The sequence below is a fragment of the Pleurodeles waltl genome, chromosome 4_1 (genome assembly GCF_031143425.1).
Source record: "Pleurodeles waltl isolate 20211129_DDA chromosome 4_1, aPleWal1.hap1.20221129, whole genome shotgun sequence".
NCBI classification, from domain to species: Eukaryota; Metazoa; Chordata; class Amphibia; order Caudata; family Salamandridae; genus Pleurodeles; species Pleurodeles waltl.
The window spans coordinates 637,121,553-637,146,505 of record NC_090442.1 but is presented as its reverse complement, the minus strand read 5'-3'; the positions used below and the strand labels follow the sequence as shown (position 1 = coordinate 637,146,505).

General features: G+C 45.9%; 1 protein-coding gene across 1 annotated transcript in view; it reads right to left on the bottom strand.

Moving 5' to 3' along the window:
• Window positions 1–18,088: 18,088 nt before the first annotated feature.
• The window catches only part of MON2 (MON2 homolog, regulator of endosome-to-Golgi trafficking), a 775,721-nt gene continuing 768,856 nt past the window's right edge, over window positions 18,089–24,953 (bottom strand). Inside the window, 1 exon segment of the mRNA XM_069229077.1 lies at window positions 18,089–18,813. Within this exon segment, the coding sequence (XP_069085178.1) occupies window positions 18,650–18,813 (164 nt within the window). The 3' untranslated portion in view covers window positions 18,089–18,649.

Sequence of the window (24,953 nt, the reverse complement as noted above, 5' to 3'; positions counted from 1 at the left end):
AATATGGGGCTCTATGGAGTGCAGTGGCCAATGGGGATCAGCGGCAGCGGTGACGGTGTACACCGCCGCGGAAGTGACTGCCATTTCGGTCCATAACCTCATTTGATTCCTGACTTTCCACAGGACAACACCTACACTGTGTGTGCTGCTGTGACGTGTCTGGATCCTGCCATGGCCCGTCTGACCGGGGAAAGGGCCCCTGCCTTCACTTCGGAGGAGTTGGAGCACTTGATGGATGGGGTCCTACTCCAGTATGGTCAGCTGCATTGGCCTCCAGACCAGCAGGTGAGTAAACCTTGGGCACGATGCATGTGAGAAGATGGCATGGAGATGTGTGTGCAAACATCGTGTCATGTGTGGGGTGGTATGTCTGGTGGTAGTGAACATCGTGTGCGCTGAGTGATGTGTGTGGCAATGGAGACGATAATGGGATTTATGGGCCATGTGTGTGACAGGCTGGATTGTATGTGTAATTGTGTCCACCTGTCTGTATTACTTCTGCAGGTCAGCACCCATCAGAAGAAGGGATTGTGGCGTGCCATTGCCATAGACATGCGTTCCTCAGGGTCTACAGCAGGCAGAGCATCCATTGTCTGAAAAGGTGGGAGGACCTGAGACGTTGGACCCGGAAGACCACAGAAGTCCACCTGGGGATAGCCTCCCAATGAGGGTGGGGTGCCCGTTGGAACCTGACCCCCCCTGATGGCCCTCATACTGGCGGTGGCCTACCCAGAGCTGGATGGGCACTTGAGGGCATCACAGCAGTCACAAGGGGGTGAGTACAGTGAGCGTAACAACAATTATTGGTAGGTGGCATGGGATCCTGGTGGTGGGTTTCAGTTAGTGGGTGCCCCTTAATGCCAGGTCAGACATTGCAGCGTGATCCAGCTCAAGGGAAATGGGTGTATTTCAAAATCTGGTAACCTAGCTAGGTTGCATTCCATGTCAGACAGGGCTTAGTGGATCCCAGGAGGGGCGCAGTTGGCAGTGGTTGGCTCTTATCTTGCTGTGGCACCTAGCCATTTGAATGCTAGTGTGGTGCATAGTGCACAATCCTGATCCCTTTGTGTGATGGTAATGTGTATGCCAACTGTGGTGTTGGTGCTGTAATTGACCCAGTGCTCCCTTTCTCTCACCCCCCATATTTTCTTCTGTCATCCAGTCCATGTGTGCATTAGCATCATCTGGTTGAGGAGCAGGGGCACCAGCGACAGAGGGAGCTGCATCCCTCAGGACCCAGGAGGCACTGACGCTGAGGGAACGAGTGGGACAGAGGGCGAGGGCAGCACCACGGCAGAGACAGTAGGTGACAACACGGACCCTGATTCCTCCTCCGATGGAAGCTCCCTCGTGGTGGCAGACACCTCTGGGACCACCTCAGCTACAGGTACCCTGCCCCAGTCAGCCTTGCTGTCCTCAGTGAGGAGGCTATTGACCTCCATCTCTGTAGGGCAGTCAACCATTATGAATGACATCCAGAACTGGCATCCAAGATGCAGCAATGTAATGCATACCTGGAGGGCATCCACGGTGGTTTGGCGGCCCAACAGAGATAGTTTCAGGTTCTGGCCTCCTCCCTGATGGCCGCCAGTGTCCCTGTTCCGTCCCTACTCCAACTACCACTTCCCAGTCACCTTAACCTCAACCCATCCCATGCACACATACAGACAAGCATGCACACAAACATCACACAAGAGTGGCACAGACAAACACCGGCAGCACACTTCAGGCCACAAGCACTCACATAAATAACAGACAGTTGCACACACAACCACATCCACTGCCTCCACTGTCTCCCCCTCCTGCTCCTCCTCCTCCCTCACACCTGCATGCATTGCATCAACAGCCACCACCACCATCACCACACCAAGCAGCACACACACCTCACTTGCAGACACCTCCACAACATTTATCCATGCGTCCCCTGTGTTCTCTCCCACCCTGTCTGCCCCCCTCCTAAGACGCACAAACGCACACTTGGACTCCCAACAGCCATCCACCTCACATCAGCACACTGCCCATGCACCTGCACCCAAGTCGAGCAGACGTACACCTCCAACAACCACTCCCTCAACCTCCACTCCCATCCCTCCTCCCTCATCCTGCCCCACCATCTCTAAGAATCTTTCCTTGCCCAACTTGACCTCTTCCTTCCCCCTCCACTCCCCCGTCCTGCTCGTAAGAGCAGGGTCCCAACGACCCAGCCCAGCACCCCAGCCAAACAGTCTGCCACTGCTCCCATCAAGTCAACAGCTGCTGGCATGAAGGGGCCCCAGAGTGTGATGGCTGCCAATCCTACTGTGAGCACACTGCCACCTCAGAAAAGGAGGACTAGGGTGGTGGGACATGAGACAGGGACAGTGGAGGCACCTCCTAGTTGTGGAGGCAAGAAAGGGAAGGTTCCCACTCCACCACCCAAAAAAGGGAAGGTTCCCACTGCACTAACAAAGAGAGTCAAAAGGCCCCCTCCACCAGCAGCGGGCAAGGAGCCCTCACCTCCAGCAGAGGCAGGCAGGGTAACACCTCCACCAGCAGTGGGCAAGGAGCCCTCACCTCCAGCCGAGGCAGGCAGAGTAACAACTCCACCAGCAGTGGGCAAGGAGCCCTCACCTCTAGCAGAGGCAGGCAAGGTAACACCTCCACCAGCAGTGGTCAAGGAGCCCTCACCTCTAGCAGAGGGCATGCAGGCCACCCTCCAGGGACTGTTGTACAAGGTGACCCCTCCAGAACAAGTGGGCACATTCCCCACCTCAGAGGCTGTGACCTTGCACTCCTTAGCAAAGAGAAATGGGCATGGAGCCCCCTCCAGAACCAGTGGGCACATTCCCCACCTCAGAGACTGTGACCTTGCACTCCCCAACAAAGAGATATGGGCATGGAGCCCCCTCCAGAACCAGTGGGCAAGTTCCCCACTTCAGCTGAGGTCCCCCATGCCCCTCTTCCCCCTGAGGTGCCTGCCCTTTTCCAACATGATGCCTCTGCACAGTGTAGTGCGGATATTGTCAGGAAACAAGTTGGGGCTTGGACTGTGGTCATGTGGGCCTTTTGTACTTCGGACTGGCCATTGGCCCTTTCTGGACATTTACTCAAATTTTATGTTTTCACATAGACAATATGGTGGCTGTTGGCACCAAACTACAATAACAGTTGCACCGTAATGTAGCCCTTGCATTATTATGACTTGGGTCAGGTGACATTTGTTTTCCTATGCAGCTGGTTGTGTGTATGGTGTGTGTGTGTGTGAATGATATGTGTTGTGCGTGTGTGTCACTCTCCTTTTCCTCCCCCTCTCCCTGTAGGGCTGTACTCACCATCGTTGTCTTCGTCGGCGTTGGTATTCCAGGTGGAGCATGGCATATAAGAGCATCGGGAAGACTTTTAGTTCCGGTTCCATGGCGGCGGTGGTCTCCTCCGTGTACTTGTTGGTGAGCCTTTCGTTTTCTGTGTTATGTTTCCACTAGGCTTTTGATGGCGGTGGTACCGCCCCGGAAATCGTGGCCGTTTGCTATGTCATAATATGGTGGGCGGTACCTTGTCTTCCGCCTGGCTGTTGATGGCTCCCGCCGTGGTCAGTGGTGTTAACACCCTGGCGGTTGGTGTGGTACATTGGCTGTCTATGGGAGTTATCACCGCCATGGTCATAATTTTGCAGTAATTACTGCCAGCCCGTTGACAGTATTACCGCCACTTTAACAGTCACCGCCAATGTCATATTGATTACCTTGGTCTATTAAACATCAATACTGTTAAACACTCCAAAAGAATACCACAAATTAGTAAAACTACAATATGCACATTAATTTCAGATTTTGAAGCAGATGGTGGTAACATCAGTAAGTCATCCAAATTCAGTTAATAACATTCAGATTTCAAGGCTGGGCTGCTCCTATCACTAACACAAATTTGGACTTGCATGTGTGGGAACGGGCTAACAAATGCGGGCAAAGGCAAAAGAAAGGACAAAAATAATTTGGAAATATCTAACTGGGGTTACTCTCTATAAAAAATGTGCTGGTGTAATTATTAAAACTGGAAAGGAAATAAGAAACCTAATTTAGTTAAACCTCTTCTTATAGGACAGCAGATAGGGAAGTTTCATCAACAGAGTGTTCACCTTCACCCAACATCAGTAGACAGCAGCATCAGGATAGTGCAAAACACGGGCTGCACATAGGACATGTTAGCAGTCTGGAATTAGTTGGGCATATTAGTACTAAACAGCATAAGCAAGTAGGGTAATTAGAAAGTATGACTTTTTTCTTCAGAAGATAGCTAATGGGTAGATGGGTCCAGAAAAAGCACAGAGCAGCACCACATCTGGGATCATCAGCGCGTCAAGACTGGCTCTAGCCAGTGACCTAAAGTTTCAAAGTTCCTCACTAATTAGAAATATCCATGGGCCGTTCGATTGGTCCTTCCGATAAGCTCATTTTACGTACAAGATTCAGCATTCAATGTTTGCCGTTGACACCATCAAGTTTGCAAATATTCACGATTTTCTCATCAAAAGCGCAATGTAATTTCAATGATTTCATACAGTTCCGACAAAATATTACATTATCTAGTTGATTTGTAATATCAGGATTCTTTCTCACGATACACAGGATGGACTCAACGTTCTGAAACATGTTCCTCGTCTTCAATATATTAGGACATTCAACATCATATCAGTAACCTAGAGAAAAATTAATGTCAGAGGGAAGAGAATAAGCAAGTAATGTTCCTCTTCTGCTGAAAAATGATTTTTTTCAGACCTAGTCAAGCTAAGAAAGCCTTACTACACATTAATACATTTATAAAACCTATTACACACCTTACAATTTTAATCACATGTGTAAAGCAAATCATTTTACTCCAAGGCGTATTTATGACATTTTATAGACAGTTTAACCGTGCATTTATTTTTCTGCACACATGTAACTCACGTTAATAAAATCTATTTATATCAATATAAGTCCGATTAGTTCATGTTTATTTAATACTTCAAATTCTAATATTCATTTAATAAAATACAGTTAGCGTTAATTCATATTTCTAGCTTACTCAAATATAAATGCACAATACCTTCATGCTAAAACATGATGTCAAAATACAAATGTAGGTCACACTGTTCACCCTGATTCAAACGTGCACATTTTCATTCTAAGTTAATTTCTCTGTTAGACGTTTTAACAAAGTTTTGTAAGTCACCATATGCTAACTTTTATGCCACTAATATATTAATAAAATTTGATTTCTTTCATGTCTATAAACTCCTTTTCTACTGGGGTGAGAATAGAGGCCAGATTATTTCTATACACATAGTCTGTACCAAATGTCAATGTAGGTTCAAAGAAACCTCCCACTGTGTCAATATTTTGAGCCTTGGGAATGCTGCTTACATGTTTCGTGATGGGGAAAATTGAGAAAAACAAGGTCATAATTAGAATACTAATACTGAAAATACTCTTTGTGATACAAAAGAGTCAGCAACAAACTACAGGAAATTCCATAAGTCAAGTGCATACCATGATAAGTAATTCCCTCACTAACTGATGCATGCAATTGGGTGCAAACGTAACAATCTTTAGCTTCCATAGTATTCAAATATTAATACAACTTATAATATACATTTGCAGACAGATCACCTCTGGAACCATCTACATGCAAATCTTTCTCATTGATCAATGACGTTCTGTTTGCTACGGGGCCTTTGGAACTCGTGGCTCTTGTGGATTTAACTTTCTCTGAACTAATAGGTATTGGTAAACTCAATCCAATGAGGAACAAAATAATCATTATAACTGTCACAACTAATACTCCTACACATAAATACTTAGGTTTACTATTCTTGCTTCTGCTTGACACCATGAGTTTGCTAATTTCAGACCAAAAATTCAAAAATCAAAAATGCTAAATTAAAAAATGCAAATAGCTGCAGCAAAAATGTCAACTGTGTCTTTCATTCCTTTTTATTTGTGAGCAAAACAAAGATAAAGAAAAATAAAAAAACTCTTTTTTTCTCTTTCCTTAAAGTTCAGGCATTAGGTATCACAAAAGTGTTCTTCAAATAGCTACAAGGTCCATTAAACGCCTCTAAAAAAGTTCAAATGTCTCTAATAAATGTGCAGTTCAAAATATCACTAATAATCACATCCAGGGTATAATGTCTCAGTTCATCAAGTGGCAACAACATTTCAAAGTTAAGTTCTGCCACAAGAACAAATTCAAAAATGTTCAGCTGGATATGTATTGTTAAAATAAAGGTTGTAAATTCCTTCTCCCAGTCATTTGCTGCAAAATGTCTATTCAGGTGCTGGGTACTTTTGACTAGGAACTCTTTCTCTTTGATGTACGATCTACTGGTTTATCAGTATCACTGTTGCTTTGACCAGATTCCTCAGTTTCTTCTGGAATCATTGGGGGTACTTACAGTACTGGCATAGCTTTCTCATTTGGTCATTTGTCTCCAGGTACAACTTGTTTTGCTACAGCACGAGATTCTTCATCAGCATCTGAGTTTTGCTGAGCCAACTGTTTCTGTCGCAATCCTTCTGTACCAACCATTGTTGTTGACTCACTCCGACCCCCACTCAGATCGCAATTGTGCTATATCATCCACCTGCACATCCCCAGCAATTTGACTAACCTGATCACTCTGACTCATGCAAGTTTGCAATTGTCATCCAATTGTACCAGATCAAACACATCCTTGTTTTTCAGCCTCTGTAAAGGCTTGGTCAAAAGGGGAAAACGTTGGGATCCACTGCCGACAGTAGCCAACCATTCCCAGAAACATACTGACTTCTTTCTGCATCTTTGAGGGATTTATTTTCAGAATTGCTGAGATTCTTTCTTGCAACACTTTCCTTTCACCTTTTTTAATGTGGTGACCTAAGTACAAGACTTACAGTACTCCAGTTTAGTCTGAGAACTTTGGTGGTCATTTGGACATTGGCAGTGACTGTTAAAGTGGTGGTAATACCACCAACAGCCTGGCGGTAATTACCGCCAAATTATGACCATGATAACTCCCATAGACAGCCAATGTACCACACCAACCGCCAGGGTGCAAACACCACACACCAAGCGGTAGGCATCAACAGGTAGGCGGAAGACAAGGTACTGCCCACCATATCATGACACATCAAACCGCCATGAATTCCGGGGCGGCATTAATGCCATCAAAAGCCTGGCGGAAACAGAACACAGAAGACGAAAGACTCACCATCAACGCCACCATGGAACCAGAAATGTAAGTCTTCCTGATACTCTTCTACGCCATGCTCCACCTGGAACACCAAAGCCAACAAAGACGACGACAGTGAGTACAGCGGCCTAGCACACAAGGGAGGGAGGGAGGAAAAGGAGTGTGACACACACATGCACAACACACACCATTCACACACACCATACACACAACCAGCTGCAGAGGAAAAACAATGTCACAGGACACACGTCATAATAATGTAAGGACAACAGTTAGGCAGTACTGATATTGTAATTGTATGCCAACAGCCACCATATGTTACAATGTGATAAAAAATATTTCTGAACAAATGTCCAGAAAGGGCCAATGGCCAGTCCAAAGTATGAAAGGCCCACGTGGCCACAGGGCACAGTCCAAGCCCCAACATGTGCCTTACAATGTCAGCACTAAACTGTGCAGCGGCATCATTTTGGAAGTGGGGAGGCACCTCAGGGGGAAGGTGGGGTGGGGGATACCTTGCCCACTGGTTCTGGAGGGGGCTCCCTGCCCATTTCCCAATGTTGGGGAGTGCAAGGTCACAGTCTCTGAGGTGGGGAACTTGCCCACTGGTTCTGGAGGGGGCTCCTTGTACAACAGTCCCTGGAGGGTGGCCTACATGCCACCTGCTGGAGGTAAGGGCTGCTTTGTCTCAGCTGGAGGTAAGGGCTGCTTTGTCTCAGCTGGAGGTAAGGGCTGCTGTGTCTCAGCTGGAGGTAAGGGCTGCTGTGTCTCAGCTGGAGGTAAGGGCTGCTGTGTCTCAGCTGGAGGTGAGTGCTGCTTTGCCTCTGCTGGTAGAGGTGTCTCCTTGGCAGCCTCTGCTGGAGGTGAGGGCTGCTTTGTCCCAGAAGGAGGTGAGGGGTACTCTGCCTCTGCTGGTGGAGAAGCAGCCTCTGCTGGAGGTGTCTCCTTGGCAGCCTCTGCTCGAGGTGAGGGCTGCTTTGTCTCTGCTGGTGGTGAGGGTTGCTGTGTCTCAGCTGGAGGTGAAGGCTTCTTGCCTTTCATTGGTGGTTGAGTTGGAACCTTGCCTTTCATTGGTGGTTGAGTGGGAACCTTTCCTTTCATTGGTGGTTGAGTGGGAACCTTTCCTTTCCTGGCTGGTGGAGTGGGATCCTTCCCCTTCTCGGCTGGTGGAATGGGATCCTTCACTTTCTTGCCTCCACGACTAGGAGGTGCCTCCCCTGTCCCCGTGGACTGTTTGGCTGAGGTGCTGGGCTGGGTCGTTGTGACCCTGCTCTTACGGGCAGGATGGAGGGTGGAAAGAGGTCAAGTTTGGCAGGTAAAAGCTTCTTAGAGATGGTGGGGGGGATGAGGGAGAGGGGTGGGAGTGGAGGTTGAGGGAGTGATTGTTGGAGGAGTACGTCTGCTGGACTTGGGTGCTGGTGCATGGGCAGTGTGCTGATGTGAGGTGGATGGCTGTTGAGTGTCTGAGTGCGTGCGTTTGTGTCCCTTAGGAGGGGGGACAGACAGGGTGGGAGAGGACACAGGGGACGCCTGGATGGATGTTGTGGAGGTGTCTGCTAGTTAGGTGTGTGTGTGCTGCTTGGTATGGTGATGGTGGTGGCGGCTGTTGAAGCAGGTCATGCAGGTGTGAGTGCGGATGTGACTGTGAGGGGGAGGAGGAAGAGGGAGAGACAGTGGAGGCAGTGGATGTTGTTGTGTGTGCAACTGTCTGTTGTTTGTGTGAGTGCTTGTGGCTTGAAGTGTGCTGCCTGTGTTTATCTGCGCCACTCTTGTGTGATGTTTTGTGTGCATGCTTGTCTGTATGTGTTCATGGGATGGGTTGGGGTTGAGGAGACTGGGACTGAAAAGTGGTAGTTGGAGGGGGGATGGTAGGAACAGGGACAATGGTTGCCATCAGAGAGGAGGCCAGAGCCTGAAACGATCTCTGTTGGGCCGCCAATGCACCGTGGATGCCCTCCAGGAATGCAATGCATTGCTACATCTGGGATGCCAGCCCCTGGATGGCATTCACAATGGCTGACTGCCCTACAGAGATAGATCTCAGGAGGTCAATAGCCTCCTCACTCAGGGCAGCAGGTCTCATTGGAGCAGGGCCTGAAGTGCCTGGGGCGAAGGGGATGCCCACCCTTCTGGGTGAGCGGGCACGGGCAATTCGGTGAGGGGCTACTGGGAGGGCGGTGCTGGTAAAGGGAGTGGCGACTATACCTGTAGCTGGGGTGGTCCCAGAGGTGTCCACCACCACCAGGGAGCTTCCATCAGAGGAGAAATAAGAGTCAGGGTTGTCACCTCCTGTTTCTGCCGTGGTGCTACCCTCGCCCTCCTTCCCACTCGTTCCCTCAATGTCAGTGGACTCTGCCTCCTGGGTCCTGTGGGATGCAGCTCCCTCTGTCGCCAGTGCCCCTGCTCCTCCGCCAGATGATGCTAATGCACACATGGACACGATGAAAGAAGAAAAAAGGTGGGGGAGAGAGAGAGGGAAAGGGAGCACTGGGTCAATTATAGCACCAACCCCACAGTTGGCATACACATTACCATCACACACAGTGATCAGGATTGAGCACTATGCACCATACTGGCATTCAATTGGCTAGGTGCCACAGCTAGATGAAGGCCAACCACCGCCATTTGAAACCCTCCTGGGACCCACTAAGCCCTGTCTGACATGGAATGCAACCTAGCTAGGTTACCTGATTTTGCTATACACCCATTACCCTTGAGCTGGAGCTCCCCAATTTAGTTCAGCCCCGAATTCCACCGCCCAAATCGTGTTGTGGACACATCAAAATTATCTATTTCAAAACAACTTGGTTTTGTAAGGCACGAACATGCGTTTTTGGTCCTGGGCTCGGTGGCCATATTGGGCAGCCTACCAAACCCAGACATTTCTGGAAACTAGACACCTGGGGGAGTCCACGGAGGCGTGGCTTGTGTAGATTTCCCAAAGTTTTCTTACCAAGAATACTCGCAAAGGTGAAATGTTGAATAAAAACTATTTTTTCTTGCATTTCTGTCACACAAACTACAGGAATATGCTGGGATCCACAAACTTCCCACCACCCAGTGTTTCCTCACCTGTCCTGATAAAAACACTACCCCACTTAAGTGCCTGTACCTAGTGCCTTCATCAGGAATGGATCACCCCACTTTCAACAGTTGTCCTCATGTAAGGACTAAGATTGAACGTTGTGTGTACCATTTTTATTGGGAGACTTGGGGTAATGCTGGGTGGAAGGAAGTTTGTGTCTCCTCTCAGATTCCAGAACTTTGCAGCACCGAAATCTGAGGAAAAAGTGTTTTTTTGCTGACAAATTGTGAGGTTTTCAAGGGATTCTGGGTAACAGAACCTGGTGAGAGTCCCACAAGTCATCTCATCCTGGATTCCCCTAGGTGTCTACGATTTAAAAATACACAGGTTTAGTAGCTTTCCCTAGGTTCTGGCTGAGCTAGAGGCCAAAATCCAAAGCTAGGCACTTTCCAAAAAACACTTCAGATTACAATATAAAAATGTGATGTTTCCATGTTGTGTTTTAGGGTGTTTCCTATCGCGGGCAGTAGGCCTACCCACACACGTGAGGTACCATTTTTATTGGGAGACTTGGGGGAATGCAGAATAGAGGAACAAGTGTTATTGCGCATTGTCTTTCTTTACATTTTTTCCTTACAAATGTAAGACAGTTTGTAAAAAAGAAATCTATTTGAGTATTGCCCTGTAATCACATGCTAATATGGGGACCCCAGAATTCAAATAACCACTGCTTCTTAACATCTTATCTCATTTTGGAAATACAAAGGTTTCCTTGATACCTATTTTTCACTCTTTAATAACACCAAATGAGTTGCTGTATACCTGGTATACAATGAAAACCCATTGCAAGGTGTAGCCCATTTACTGGCTCTGGGTACCTAGGGTTCTTGATGAACCTACAATTTCATTTCATTGTTGATATCCTCACAACCAGAAGAGTCCAGCAGAAGTAACAGTATATTTTGTTAAAAAATCTGCCATAGCTGGCTAAAGTTATAGAAGACATGGACATAAAGGGCTCTTTTTTCACCTCAATTTCAATATTTGTTTTATTTCAGCTGTTACTTTCTGAGGAAAACCTTGAAGGATCTACACAAATGACCCCATGCTAAATTCTGAATTTTGTCTACTTTTCAGAAATGTTTAGCTGTCTGGGATCCAGGATTGGTTTCACACCCAGTTCTGCCACTAAATGGAAGGAGGCTGAAAGCACAAAAAAAAGTAAAAATGGGGTATGTACCAGTAAAATGCCACATTGTGTTGAAAAATATGTTTTTCTGATTCAAGTCTGCCTGTTCCAGAAAGCTGGGATGGGATTTTAGCACTGTGAACTCTTTGTTGATGCCGTTTTCAGGGGAAAAAAAAGCTTTCTTCTGCAGCCTTTTTTTCTCATTTTTCTGAAAAGGTTTAGCTGTATTTTGGCTAACTACTTGGTCTCCTTCAGGGGAACCCACAATCTCTGGGTACCTTTAGAATCCCTAGGATGCTGGAAAAGAAGGACGCAAATTTGGCATGGATAGCTTATGTGGACAAAAACTTACGAACGCCTAAGTGTGAACTATCCCAAATAGCCCAAAAAGGGCTTTGCATGGGGTGGGGGGGTGACGAAAGGCCCAGCAGCTGAGGGTATAAGGACACAGAGGCAAGGAGTATGCATCTCCAACACAGCAGCCAATAAAAGACGTTACAATCAAAGAACTACATTACCCATAAACACATCATCATTCTCCTAGGTCACTGGATTGGTTTGATGTGGACAAAAAAGATAGGTGGAAGAGTAGTAGCCTGTGCCATATGGAATGCAGAAAACACCAAGGATAATAATGAGGGCAGGTGCGAAGAACCAACTCTTTTGGGTAGAAAACTCGAAAGATGGACAAACTAATAGAGCTGAGTTTCTCTGATGCTTTGAGCACAAATAATCTCCAACAACAAAAACGTTTTTAGAACAAGCAGTCAAATTAGGCAACTGTTCAAATGAAGATGCCATCAAGAAAGCCAGAACAAGGTTCAAAGTCCAGTCGATAAAAATTAAGAGTGGGAATAAACAAATAGAGCAAACCTTTCAGAAAAAAGCACTACTAATGGTAAACAGGGAAGGTTGGTCATGCAGACACATAAGAGCAGACAGAGGCACCAAATCTCCAGCCACTGCCAGGCCCTGCTGAGGGAGGAACAACACTAATCATAAGACATCATTAAAGTGGTATTTAAAGTGGTGAAGCCTTCCGACTTCCACAAACTCAGTTAAGCGCCTGTGTAGATGGATTTACTAGCTGACTTCCTGGCAGCCAGGATGGCATCTGCAACCTCATCAAGAAGGCAAAATGACTTTATCTGACGCTTTTCAAGCTCCACACATGCCGCCGCACCATCTGGGAAATTAGGAAGGAGGACATAACCTTCCCACAGTGAGAGCAGGTCTGCTCAGAGTGGGAGAGGATAGTATGGCCACATTCTGAATGCCAACAGATATGTACCACATCCTCCTCCTCCTGTCTGAAGCAGCAGTACTAATCCTTCTACAGGATCTCCTACAGAAGTGTATTGATGGAAATATGTACAGCGCGCCCAGAGAGCACCCCAACCTGAAGCTTTGCCCACGGACAGTAGTCCAATCTGATATCTGTAGCTGTGAAAGAGAGGAGTTAATCATGTTACAGTAAAGTGGTTGGGCTGCTGAGGAGCCTGGCCATAACGGAGGATGGTCCGAGTTTCCAGGCATCATGGGCTAGAGGAGTAAAGATATGCATCTTTACCTGTTGAATCGATGTAGCAGAAACCTTAGTGCTGTCCCTCATGTCACAGAGATCATCTATAATTGACAATCCATGCATTATGTTGATCAGATTATTAATAAATTGACTGTAGAGTGATGCACTGAGAAGCCATTTTAATGAGCATTTGTTTAGACTAATGACTTCATCATAGGTGGTATTGAAGTTTAATTAAACGTTTGCAGGATTAAACTGATATTATGGTATAATTTAGACTCTAAACTAAATTTCTAATAATTTGTGTTTTAAATACATGTGCAAAAAGTGTTAACAGAGTTATATCATTTAAAGTTGCTATAAGATGAATGTTAATGAAGATTTATTAATATTAATGCAGAATTTATATTTTGCATATTAATATGTGTTTTATTTGAATGTATTAATGTGCTGCATTAACTCTCTTGCATTAGCTTAAGTGAGGCCTGAGAGGCCCTGTATTTTGTGACTTTGTAGAAAATGTCAAGTCATCTTCCTAACATGTACCTTTCTTTCAGACTTCATTCCTATGAGAAGACTAGTTTGGTAATAGATGCCTATTGTTTTATACAGAGTGTGAGAGAATCTGACCTTGGATGTAGAACATCCTGGACTGTGGACTATCAATTTAAACATTTGTTTCAACCTTGTGTGGAGCTACACAGACACTGTTCTCATGGCAGACCTGGGAAAATATGGAGTTGTTTCAAGTTGGAGTTGTATTACCAATTTCTATTGGATATTGCTCCTTTGACATCAAATGAACTGTTGCATTAACTAATCAGATTGCCATATGAAATTTAATATGCCAATACCCAGTTGGACTTTATTCAGACCCCAGCAACATCCGAGAAGAACCCCTTGCAAAATCCCTGGAGCTCCAAGGAACCGAGAACTGTGACCAAGTGAGAAACATCAGAATCATTTCCTGAATATCTGTGATCTTTTTATGAAGGTTAGCCTCATGTCAGAGTGAGTTTAGATTTCTGTGTGTTGATAGTAAATCCCAAGTTGTGAGGGAGAGTCCTTAGTTGTGTAATATGTTCTTTGGCCAATATAGGGAACTCTCCTTTCACTAGTCAGTCGTGCAAGTAAGGAAATACAGCAGCCCGTTAAAGTAAAGCCACATTTGCAAGCACTTGGAGACAGAGTGGACATCAGTCCAACCATTAGATCTGTGAACTGATGCTTCACAGTGAATCTCAGGTAACACCTCTGGGAGTTCATGCATGGCAGATGGATGTAAGTATTCTCGAGGTCCAGAGACACTAGCCAATCCCCTGCATGGAGGGCCAGCACAAACAGCATCTTTAACTTCTTCTGCCAAATGAACAGATTCATGAGATGAAGGTCAAGGATTAGGCTGATGTATGTCCCTTTCTTCAAGAGGCACTACCTCTCTGGTCCCTTTGTTCAGGAAGGTGACAACCTCTACCTCTAAAATAGAAGCAACTGTCAGAGACCACATCTTGGTGGAGGGAGGACAGCCCAAACTGAAGGACAGAAAGAGTAGGTGTAGCCCTTACATATTATTTGGAAGCCACAATAATCTCTTGTGACTGTATCTCCACTATCCCCTATCAGAAAAATGGTACAGTGGAAGAAAAGGGTGATGAGAGAAGTTTTGAGGCAGAAGAGCCAGCAGAGACCTGATCTGCTAGTGCTTCTGAAGATGGTGTTCCTTAGAACCGCCCCGTTCCCAGAAGCAGTGTTTGGAGTGGCAGTGCTGGTTTAGGCTTTCTGGAGCAGCCTTATCTCTAGTGCAGCTGCCTCACTGAATGAGCCATAGCTTTGCTGTTTTAGAAGCTTTCCAGGGAGGAGTAGATCTTCTCTCCAAATAGCCACTTACCATCCAATGGCATGGTCATGAAGCTTGTCTGGGTATCTCATGAGAAGCCAGTGGAACACATCCAAGTGGGGTGTGCCCACGCACTGAGCTGTGGACTACTGGGCCCAAAAAAATATTTCTTCATGCAGCCCAGTGGGATTCCAGAAAAGCTTCTTTAAATAAGAACAAGGATTATGATGGAAGAAGGAAGTTCCATGATTGAGGAGTTCATCCTTCCCTCTGAAAGGGCAAATGCTTCATTTTGCCCTTTCCGAGGGAAGGATGAACTCCAAAGCTTCAACTGCTTTTTGTATCACCGAGTGAACCATGAGGGCCAGAGGGGTAAGAGATGTTCCCTTCTCGCCAAGTATTTAAACCAATTGGCATTTTGTAACTCAAGATATAAGCCAGCATCAGTATTATGTGGGGGGGGGGGGGAAGGTTATATGCCTCTGAATCACTGTCTTCTATAATGTCGTAATACTTATCAGGTATGGAAAGGGCCTTTGAGTCACACCCAAATCGTTCTTTCTTCTGGACAAATATTTGGGTCCCAGAACGTGATCTACCAAGAGCAAGTCATCAAACATTTTTCTGACCTTTTCTTTCACTAAATTTATGATTTAAACTGACTTAAAAAGTGGTGCCAGGGTCGGCTTTGAGGACAACATTGAAGGTGGTACTGATTGCATGGGTGACCTTGGCTGGCATCAACTTCCTTTTAAGCTCACATCTGGGAGGAACTGAGGTTAAAGCCGCCAGAGTTTGCAGGACCACAACATTGTGGTAGCCCTTTGATAGGAGTCCAGAGGTTACAGGAAACATCCTGAATCAATCAACTATCACTAGCTGGATGTCCTTAACCTGTATAGGGTTGGTTGATAAACCAGGCTGCATCTTTTTCAACATCAGGATTTTCTCTATCAGCAAGGGAGAGGTCGGGTAAAGACACTGAGACAGCAAGCAGTCTCACAAAGAAGACAAGTTCCTTAATGAAGAAGAGGATTCCTCCTTCCAAAGGAGCTTTTTGTGGCCATTTTTGGGCAATTGTTCCCAATAAGAAAACCTGACGGCGAAGCGAAGGCATCCTTGAAGGCCTTGGGCAAAAATGTTCCTCCTGTTCCCCGATGGCTTTCAGGTACATCGTTGAACACCATTCACAGGCAACAGAATTGTGCTTTTAGTGCTAAAACCATATGCATATGTCAAGAGAGTCCAATGAAGAAATGCTGTTTCAGCACATGTGACAGGGTTTAAACCCTGAAATCTTAGAAGGAACAATCTGATCTAGCTGATGTCAAAACGCTGAGGAATTTTGTCAGTAAAGCACAGACAACATTCGACCTGCATCAATAAGCCATTGAAAAAAGGGACAGATGCAAGTGCCCTGGCTGGCTTGTAATAAACTGAATTTGTCACACCCAGTGGGCAGAGTTGTGGTTGAAGCCACCTTGCTGAGTTGGAGAGCTACTGTTAGCAAAACGTTTGTGGACCAGTCTGACACTTGGAGGGATATTAATAAAGTGAGAAATTTGCGGGATGGAATATCCTTCAGAAAAGAAGGTCTCAGTGCAAAACGAATGACTGCTTGTGGGACTGCCTTTTCAGTGAGACAAAACCCACACTGTAAGATGGCTCCATCCAGGGTGCCTTCGTAAAGAAAGGTCGTGGCCATGTGTAAGGAGAGTTCCTGCTGTTAGATCGGCTGTAAATGGTACTTGTAAGCATGGAAGAAGAGAAGTTTATAATGTGTCTAATGGCTCTGTTTTCAACTGGTAGCATCAGACCAAGCCTCAAACTGTAAGGTAACCTTTCTAGGTACAATTCTGCTTCTTCTTTCCTGGCATCACTACCAACCACTGAGGCAGATTCACTGAAAGCTTGCATCTATCCGCCTGGCAGACAGCTCCCTCAGCCTCAGCTGAACTCACTCCTGCCACAGTGATATAATAAATAAATGTGTTCACGAAAAAGGAGCCTCACTTGCTCACTTGGTGTCTTGTCAGGCATTGAATGGGGGGGGGGGGCAGCTCCCCTGAGGAACCTCGGAAAGCTACTGATGGGCCAGGGGTCTGGCAGACAACCACATTCCAGCAGCTTTTGCTGTCCTGGTTTCAAACTGCTTTTATACTCTATTCTTCACAAAATTCCAATGTATGTAATATGAACTTTTCTATGCTGGTTACGTTATATATACAAAGGATGATGACTATTATTCAATTCAACCACAATTTCTATAGGATGCTAAGATTGCAAATGAGAAGTGGACATGATGTTTGGCTGACTAATAATGTATAAATAAAGCAAATAAGAAAAGCTAAAGACTAAAGGAAAACGTGCATCCTTTGGCATTTTCATTTATCATTTAGTGTTTTTTCCCCGAACATCCTTTCACGTCTTTACATAAATAATCATGGAAAGAAACACCAGTAAAATAATAGTCTAATATCAGAATAAACCTTTTAACCAAGGAGTATAACACCAAGTCCACAGTTCATTAAAAACAGATCATGTGAAACTTAATCATTGTATTCACATTTTAAAACTCAAGTCCCATTTGTAATGTAGTGTATGAAAAGCGAAACAAAATTATCACATATAAAAGGTCAGTATTTTGATGCATCATGGTCTTCAAAAATAATATTCTCGAATTTTCCCATTAAACTATTGTTGCCTTCACATACATCAAGACTACACCTGAAAGCCTATGCATGAGATTTATCTGTTTGTTCGAAATACAGCATCACATACTATAGAAACAAACAAAACATGTGGTCATTTTGCCCTTTGATGTTGCAACTCCGTTCGGCATCTTAGGGATGGGTGTCACAGCCGTAACTGTGATTATAGAAGCAAGTAGAGATTAATGACATGCATAGAACAATTCTAAAAAAAAAAAAAAGACTTGTGTGGACAGCAGGTTAAAAAAAAGAAAATATCTTGACAGAAACGAAAAACAACCCACAAACGAAGAACATACTATCCTAATTGAAACTTGTTATAGTATAGTATATGATATTTATGCATGAATGAATACATCGAAATCATCTTTTCCATATGGTCATGTCAAACAATGGTTTGTGCTGCAGTAAAGATTTGTGTAGCTGAGGTTAAGTTACATTCAAATGCATTTATGCAAGGAGATATCGACATGATCCGATATGGATAAGCATACCTGCCATCATAATTAGAAGGCAAATTTGTAAATTGCTGGTGTACGGCTGATTTGTGAATACATTATATGTAAGCAGTTAACATGATCAATACAAAAATGTTACACAATAAATTCAGCGTGTTTATACACAACTGTACCATTTATTATACACATCAGCACTTTCGGATTCCTTTGTTTATAAAGGCTGGTAACAGGTTAAGTGTGGAATGTTACAGTACCTTCTTGCATAAAAAAAATTTCTAGTACAATGAGACCTGGACAATGGTTCCAAAACAGCAGCCCAGCAGATGGGACTGATGGAAATACTCAATTTTATTTAATGACATTATTAACAGACACACACGCACACCCACCCCACAAGCTTTACCGAGGCCAACATTCATTCAACCACTTCAAGATGCTGAACTGCATGAAGTACCCTAGATTGCGTTTTACATTTTCTTTCTAGCGATTCTGTTCAATTAATGAAAAGCTCACACTGCTACTCCTTAGGCCTTGCTGGAAGTACGGTAAGTTCGTGTTCATGGCTTATTGAGCTCTTGTTAGCAATGTAAATTTAACAGTGCCGGAACTGACTCTCCAGAGTTGTCGCAAAGGCCCTTTTGCTTTAGACTTGCTTCCGGAACAGTCATTCCTTTTATGGGACGCTCTCTGTGATTTCGTCATCTCTGGAGCCTCGTCAAGACTCTCCATTTTGTACCTTGGATGCCGGTGGGTGCATGAAGTCCCTAAATGGAACTAAGGCTTCTTTAAGAGCAGAACATACTTCGGAGGATGAACAAGTGATACATTCCACAAGTGTGGGATATAAGGCAATGACATGGGTCCAGGTGTTACTATCAACTGTGAAAAGAAGAAAGAAAACAATTAAACATAAACGGCTTTTATAATACTAAAAATGATTTCATCTACCTAACCCTGGACCTAGTACTGTTGCAAGTATCATTGCCAATACTTGACTGGAGGAAAGAATTTGTTACTTACTTATGATAATGTCTTTCTGATAGATGTTATTTACCACCGATTCGTCAAATTAATCATATTTGAAAAGTTTGGTAACACTGCCAATTCACTCTCAATAGAACCATGGAATGTCCACAGAAAAACACTAATCTCATATAGGCAACTAAGTTTGGATTGTGAGGTCGGACCTGTGAAGAATCCAAAGATTTTGAAGTAGACACCTCATCCACTATGTATCGTGGAATGCTCTATCATCAGCACCTATCCACACTATTGTAGGTTAGTGCCATCATGGTGGACTCAACCAAGATTGGGAGTTCTTAGCTAAATTGCTACTGGATTTGAAGCAGGGATCCAGGGAAGTAAAAATGCATAAGGTATGAGAAATTTCTTTTGGTTTTTGATTACCACAGACATGATTAAAAACAGTTTTGGGTGTATGTGAACAACCATGACTCAATCACCCTCATAAAAGGAATTATCTTTCAGCCTACATCTGAAGCCCATTTGGGTCTGAAGCCTTCGTCAGGACTGTTAGCATCCCTGCCCATCTACTCACCTAATATAAATCTCTTCTTGGAGACAAACTTGATTTTGGGTGGTTTGTGATTCATGTAAGTCAAGAGGGAGGCACACCCTGTAGTCACGCATTCATCAAGGTGGCAGTGCCGGTGGCGGTCAGGCGGGAAGAAGCTAGTCTGAGATGCAGGCACTGCCACCTACGTCTGCATCTCCTCCACAATCTTTGGATTCTTCACAGGTGAACCTCACAATCACCGACAACACCACCGCCATGTGGTACTCCAACAAGCAGGGCGGAGCGGGGTCATGGATCCTCAGTTAAGAGGTTCTTCACCTCTGGACATGGCTGGAATGCCAGGGCATTTCACTGGTAGTTTAGCATCTGGTGGGCTCTCTGAACGCCAAAGCAGATGCACTCAGCCGTTGATGCGTAGTCGAGCACGAATGGTGTCTCCATCCAGAGGTGGTGCAAGTTCTCTTTCAGCAGTGGGGACAGCCTTGGTTAGATCTGTTCACCTCCCCAGAGAACGCGCAATATCAGCTGTTTTGTGTGTTGCAGTTTCCAAGGCGGCACCCGCTCAGCAACGCTTTTCATCATGAGTGGAGCTCAGGCCTCCTTTATGCCTTCCCGCCAATACCACTTATGCCCAGAATTCCGAAGAAGATCAGGGACGACCGTGTCCAAGTACTCCTGGTGGCTCCGGACTGGGCATAAAGAGTCAGGTATCCTGAGCTATTGAGGTTAGCCATCGATCCTCTGATCAGACTGCCCCTTCGGGAACATCTTGTGTTGCAGCAGCAGGGGTCGGTCCTTCACCCGAACCTTTCCAGTCTTCTCATCCGTGCGTGGAGATTGAGCGGCAGAAGTTGACAGCTTTCAACCTTCCGCCCAAAGTCTGTGATGTTATCTTGGCAGCCAGGCCTCCTCCCACCAAAACGGTATACAGATGTCATTAGAAAAAAATGTGTGGCATGGTATATCACCAAGTCTGCTGATCCCCTTTTATGCACCTCTCTTGGAGGTTCTATTCTTCATTCTCTCTCTTGCCCAGCAGGGCTCTGCTCTGGGAATCCTCAAGGATTATTTGTCTGCCATCTCTACCTTTTTAAGGCTCCCAGACCAACCTTCTCTGTTCAAATCTCCCACTGTTGGGAGGTTTCTTAAAGGACTCACTCACATGTTCCTTCCTATCCAGTTTATAATGCCCCAGTGCGATTTCAACTTGGTCCTCACATAGCTCATATGTGCTCCTTTTGAGCTGCTCCACAACTGTCCAATGCGGCTCCTGACTCTTGATTGTCATCACCTTTGCTCACAGAGTGGGAGAACACTAGGCTCTCTCTTCGAAGCCACCATTTCTAGCTGTCCATCCTGACAAAGTGGTGCTTCATACCAGGGCTTCCTTCCTTCCCAAAGTGGTGACACCTTTTCATGCAGGCCAATCAATCACCTAGCTTACTTTTTACGCATCCCCACATCCCTCTCATGAGGATGAGAGACTCCGCCGCCGTGATCCAAAAAGAGCGTTGGCGTTCTACCTCAATCATACCAAAGATTTCCGGGTGGACGATCAACTCTTTGTGGGTTATGTCGGTGAGAAGGAACAAAGGGTGGTGCAGAAGAGGACCATCTCGCAATGGGTAGTCCTCTGCATCAAGATGTGCTACGCTTTGCTGAAAAAGCAACCCCTGAGGGTTTGCGTGCTTATTCCGCCAGAGAAACTGCTGCTACCACAACGTTAGCATGAGGAGTTCCAGTCCTAGATATCTACCAGGCAGCGACATGGGCATCCCTGCACACGTTCACTAAACATTACTGCCTGGATAGTCAGGTCCGCAGAGACGGCAACTTTGGCCGTTCGGTCCTGCAGGACTTTTTGATGTGATTGTAGTTCGCAGCCCACCACCGGGGATGGTATTGCTCGGGTATCTATTCTAAGGTAAGGAATCTGCAACTAGAAGTTGCTATCAGATGAACAAGTTACTTACCTTTGGTAACAAAATATCTGGTAGAGACATATTCTAGTTGCAGATTCCCTACCGACCCGCCCATACTCCCTGCTCTGCAAAATGATTTCTAGGGACAGAAACTTCTCTTTAAGGGCCCTAATATTGGCGCACCATTCTCAGTGTTCTTCATGGCTCCGTGCTTCTGGTGCGGAAAGTCATGAAAAGAAACTGACTGGGTCAAACGACGCCACGACATCACACAGGGGTACTGCTCGAAGAAAAATCTCCAGATCCAGCCTGACGCCTGGGGGAAATTCTAAGGTATGGAATCTGCAACTAGAATATGTCTCTACCAGATATATTGTTACCAAATGTAAGTAACTTGTTCATCAGATGGACAAGTTACTTACCTTCGTTAATGCCTTACCTGGTAGAGACTTAGGGCCTGATTTAGAACTCTGTGGTCAAGTTACTCTGTCACAGCGGTGACGGATATCCCATCTGCCGAAATCTAAATCCCATTATAACCTATGGTATTTAGATTTCGGTAGACAGGATAGTCATCACCGTTTTGACAGAGTAATCCGTCTGCTGAGTTCTAAATCAGACCGTTTATCTATCTGCAGATTCCTAATACACCCACCCATTATCCCTGCTCTGCGAATGGATTTCTAGGGGGCAGGGACTTTCCTTTCAGGGCCCTAGTTTTAACACACCAGTGGTCAGAGTTCTTCATGGTTCTACGCATCTGGTGGGGAAATTCGTGAAAAGTAACTGATGGCACACCTGGGTGGTGCCTGTTTGGATCTGCCACATTATTTTTGGCGCATGTGACGCCGATGACACATACAGAGCTGATCGGCATCACCTACCAGCACGCATGGGTACTGCTTACAAAAAATCTTCTGGATCCAGTCTGATGCCTGGGGAGAATTCACAGGTAAAGAATCTGCGGCTAGATATAGGGCCTCATTTGGACCTCGGCAGTCTCTTTTCAATACCGCTGAGGTACCGCCGTGCTGAAGACCGCCAGTGCAGGCAGTTTTCCGCATAGCGTATTATGACTGCTGGCAGCCCTCTGCCCTTTTCCGGACGGAGAGCCGCCAGCAGCCGTACTGGCGGTCGGCAGTGAAATGAAGGCTGCTCCACCTCCACCGCCACATCATCAGAACAACGCCCACCGCATCACGTCCCAGGATTCGGTGTGGCTGTGTTCTGGTGAAGGGGTGCTGGCGGCGGAGCAGCCCCCATGGATCACCGGACCATTTAAGGTGATCGTCTGTTAGGGGAGGGGGGTGTTGTATTGTGTGCGTGTACGGGGGTGTGCATGTGTGTGTGTAGAGGGTGTGTGTGAGTGCATGTATGCATGCAGGGGTGTGGTGTGTGTATGGGAAATGTGTGTGTTTATGTCTGTGTGTATGTGCGTGTATGTGTAGTAGTTGTGTGAGTGTGCGTGTAAGGGGATGTGTGTGTCAATGTTTGGGAGGGGGGTGTGGGGAGGGGAGTCCTACTACCTTTGGGAGGTGGTAGGGGGGTTGTGGGTTTGGGGGGAGGAATTCCCTGGCACTGATATTGCCTACCGCCATGGATTTCGTGGCGTTACAGACCCCCCCGAAATCCATGGCAGTATGCGGGGTCGTGATACCGCCGGCGGTGTAGTGACGGACTCCTTGCTGGAGACCGAAGTCTCGAGCCCAGCGGTCGTTACCACCCTGGCGGTCAGAGTGGAGAAGTGGCAGTTTGACATGGCGGTCACTGCCATGCTTGTAATTTCATTTTTTTTACCGCCAGCCTGTTGGCGGTATTACCGCCACTTCTCCACTGACTGTCAGGGTTGTAATGAGGGCCCTAGTCTCTACCAGATAAGGCATTACTGAAGGCAAGTAACTTGTCCAATACTGTTATCAAGCATACTGTAGGAACCTTCTGAATTGGTGTATTTCTAGAGGTGTTTTACAACTCTAAACAAAAATGCCCTCTATTTTACCAATGCAAACCCTGGGCTTGAACTTGAAAGAGAGGACATTTTATTAGGCATCCTTCTATGAAAAGCGTTTACTCTAGCAGGTGGGTTAATCCTTGCCCAATAAGTTTAAAAATACCTGTAGATTCATTAAGGTGAACATGTCTGTAATGATCCTGCTGGCTATCGCCCTAGCCCGCAAGAGTTAGAATATAGAAACACTTACACACTTCTTAGCCCATATCCTTTTTCTCTCCGCGGAGCAGAGATCCCGGTTTAAATTTTCCATCAAATTGATGGCGTGCCTGGAAGGCCACATATGAATTTCTGTATGACGTGTGTCCTCCAAGTCTTTATAGGGTTTATTCATGCTCTCAGTAGTGCCTGACTTTTTCTCAAATGCCTCAGAATCCAAACTTAGGTGCCTATATGTGATTAGTGTATGACTTAGGGCGGACACAATTAGGTTTTCCCTATCCTCTCGCTCTCTCGTTGTGTGTTATGTGACACAAGCATTTGAGAAATAATAATGCACCCTGTCTTTAGGGCTGGGGGGCCTGCTAGAGGGGTGACTTGCATATATTGCTTGAAGTGCAAAGGGGACAGGGCACACATGGTGTTTGCCATGTCAGGTTTTTATTTTCGGTCTGCACCAAGACATGCAGCCTGCAAAGGCACTTAGTGAGTGGGTCCCTCAGGGTGGCATAATCTGTGCAGCAGCCCTCAGGGTCCTTCTTTAATACCATATGCCCTAGTTACCAGGGGTACCATTTACTAGGGACTTACAGTGACAACTAAAGGCTTGCCAATTGGGAAAAACTGTGCAGTTTTAGGGAAAGAGATCTGGCACTGGGGACCAGTTTAGCAGGTACCCAGTGCACTTTCAGTCGAAATTGCATCAGAAGCCAGGCAAAAAGTGGGAGGGGGTAGGGGGCAGAGGGTGATCTTGTCAAAAGCACCATGTGTAGAACAGCTCTGATGAAAGGGAGCATCTGAGAGAGAGGCAGGTGTGACTTTGGTACGTTTATAGTGAGCCCCAGCGAATGCAGGAGGTACGCCGTAGCCTGAGGTGAGCTCGCCTTCAACAGTCAAGATATGGGATGACTGACACCCTTGAACTCTGCAGATTTGCTGAAACCACCACCATCACCTTGGTGAACACCCAAGGGGTGCTGGTAAGGCGAAAGGGAAGTACGGTGCACTGAAAGTGCTTGTGGTCTACCGTGAACCGCAGGTTACGTCTGTGGGCCAGCAGCAGGATGAGGATATGGAAATAAGCATCATGCACGTCCATCACTACCATCCAGTCTCCTGGTTTCAGGGCAGATAGGACCTGAGCCAATGTAAGCATTGTTAACTTCTCCTTTGTCAGGAACAGAAGGAGGGCTCATAGGTCTAAAATAGGGTGAAGAAGCTTGTCCTTTATGGGAACTAGAAAGTAGCAGGAATAACAACCACAGCCTACTTTTGGCACTGGAACCTTTTCTATGGCTCCCTTGGGCAAGAGAGCCACCACCTCCATGCAGAAAAGGGACAGATAATCCTCCGTCATCTGGTCGTTTGATAGTGGCATGGAGGGAAAGGC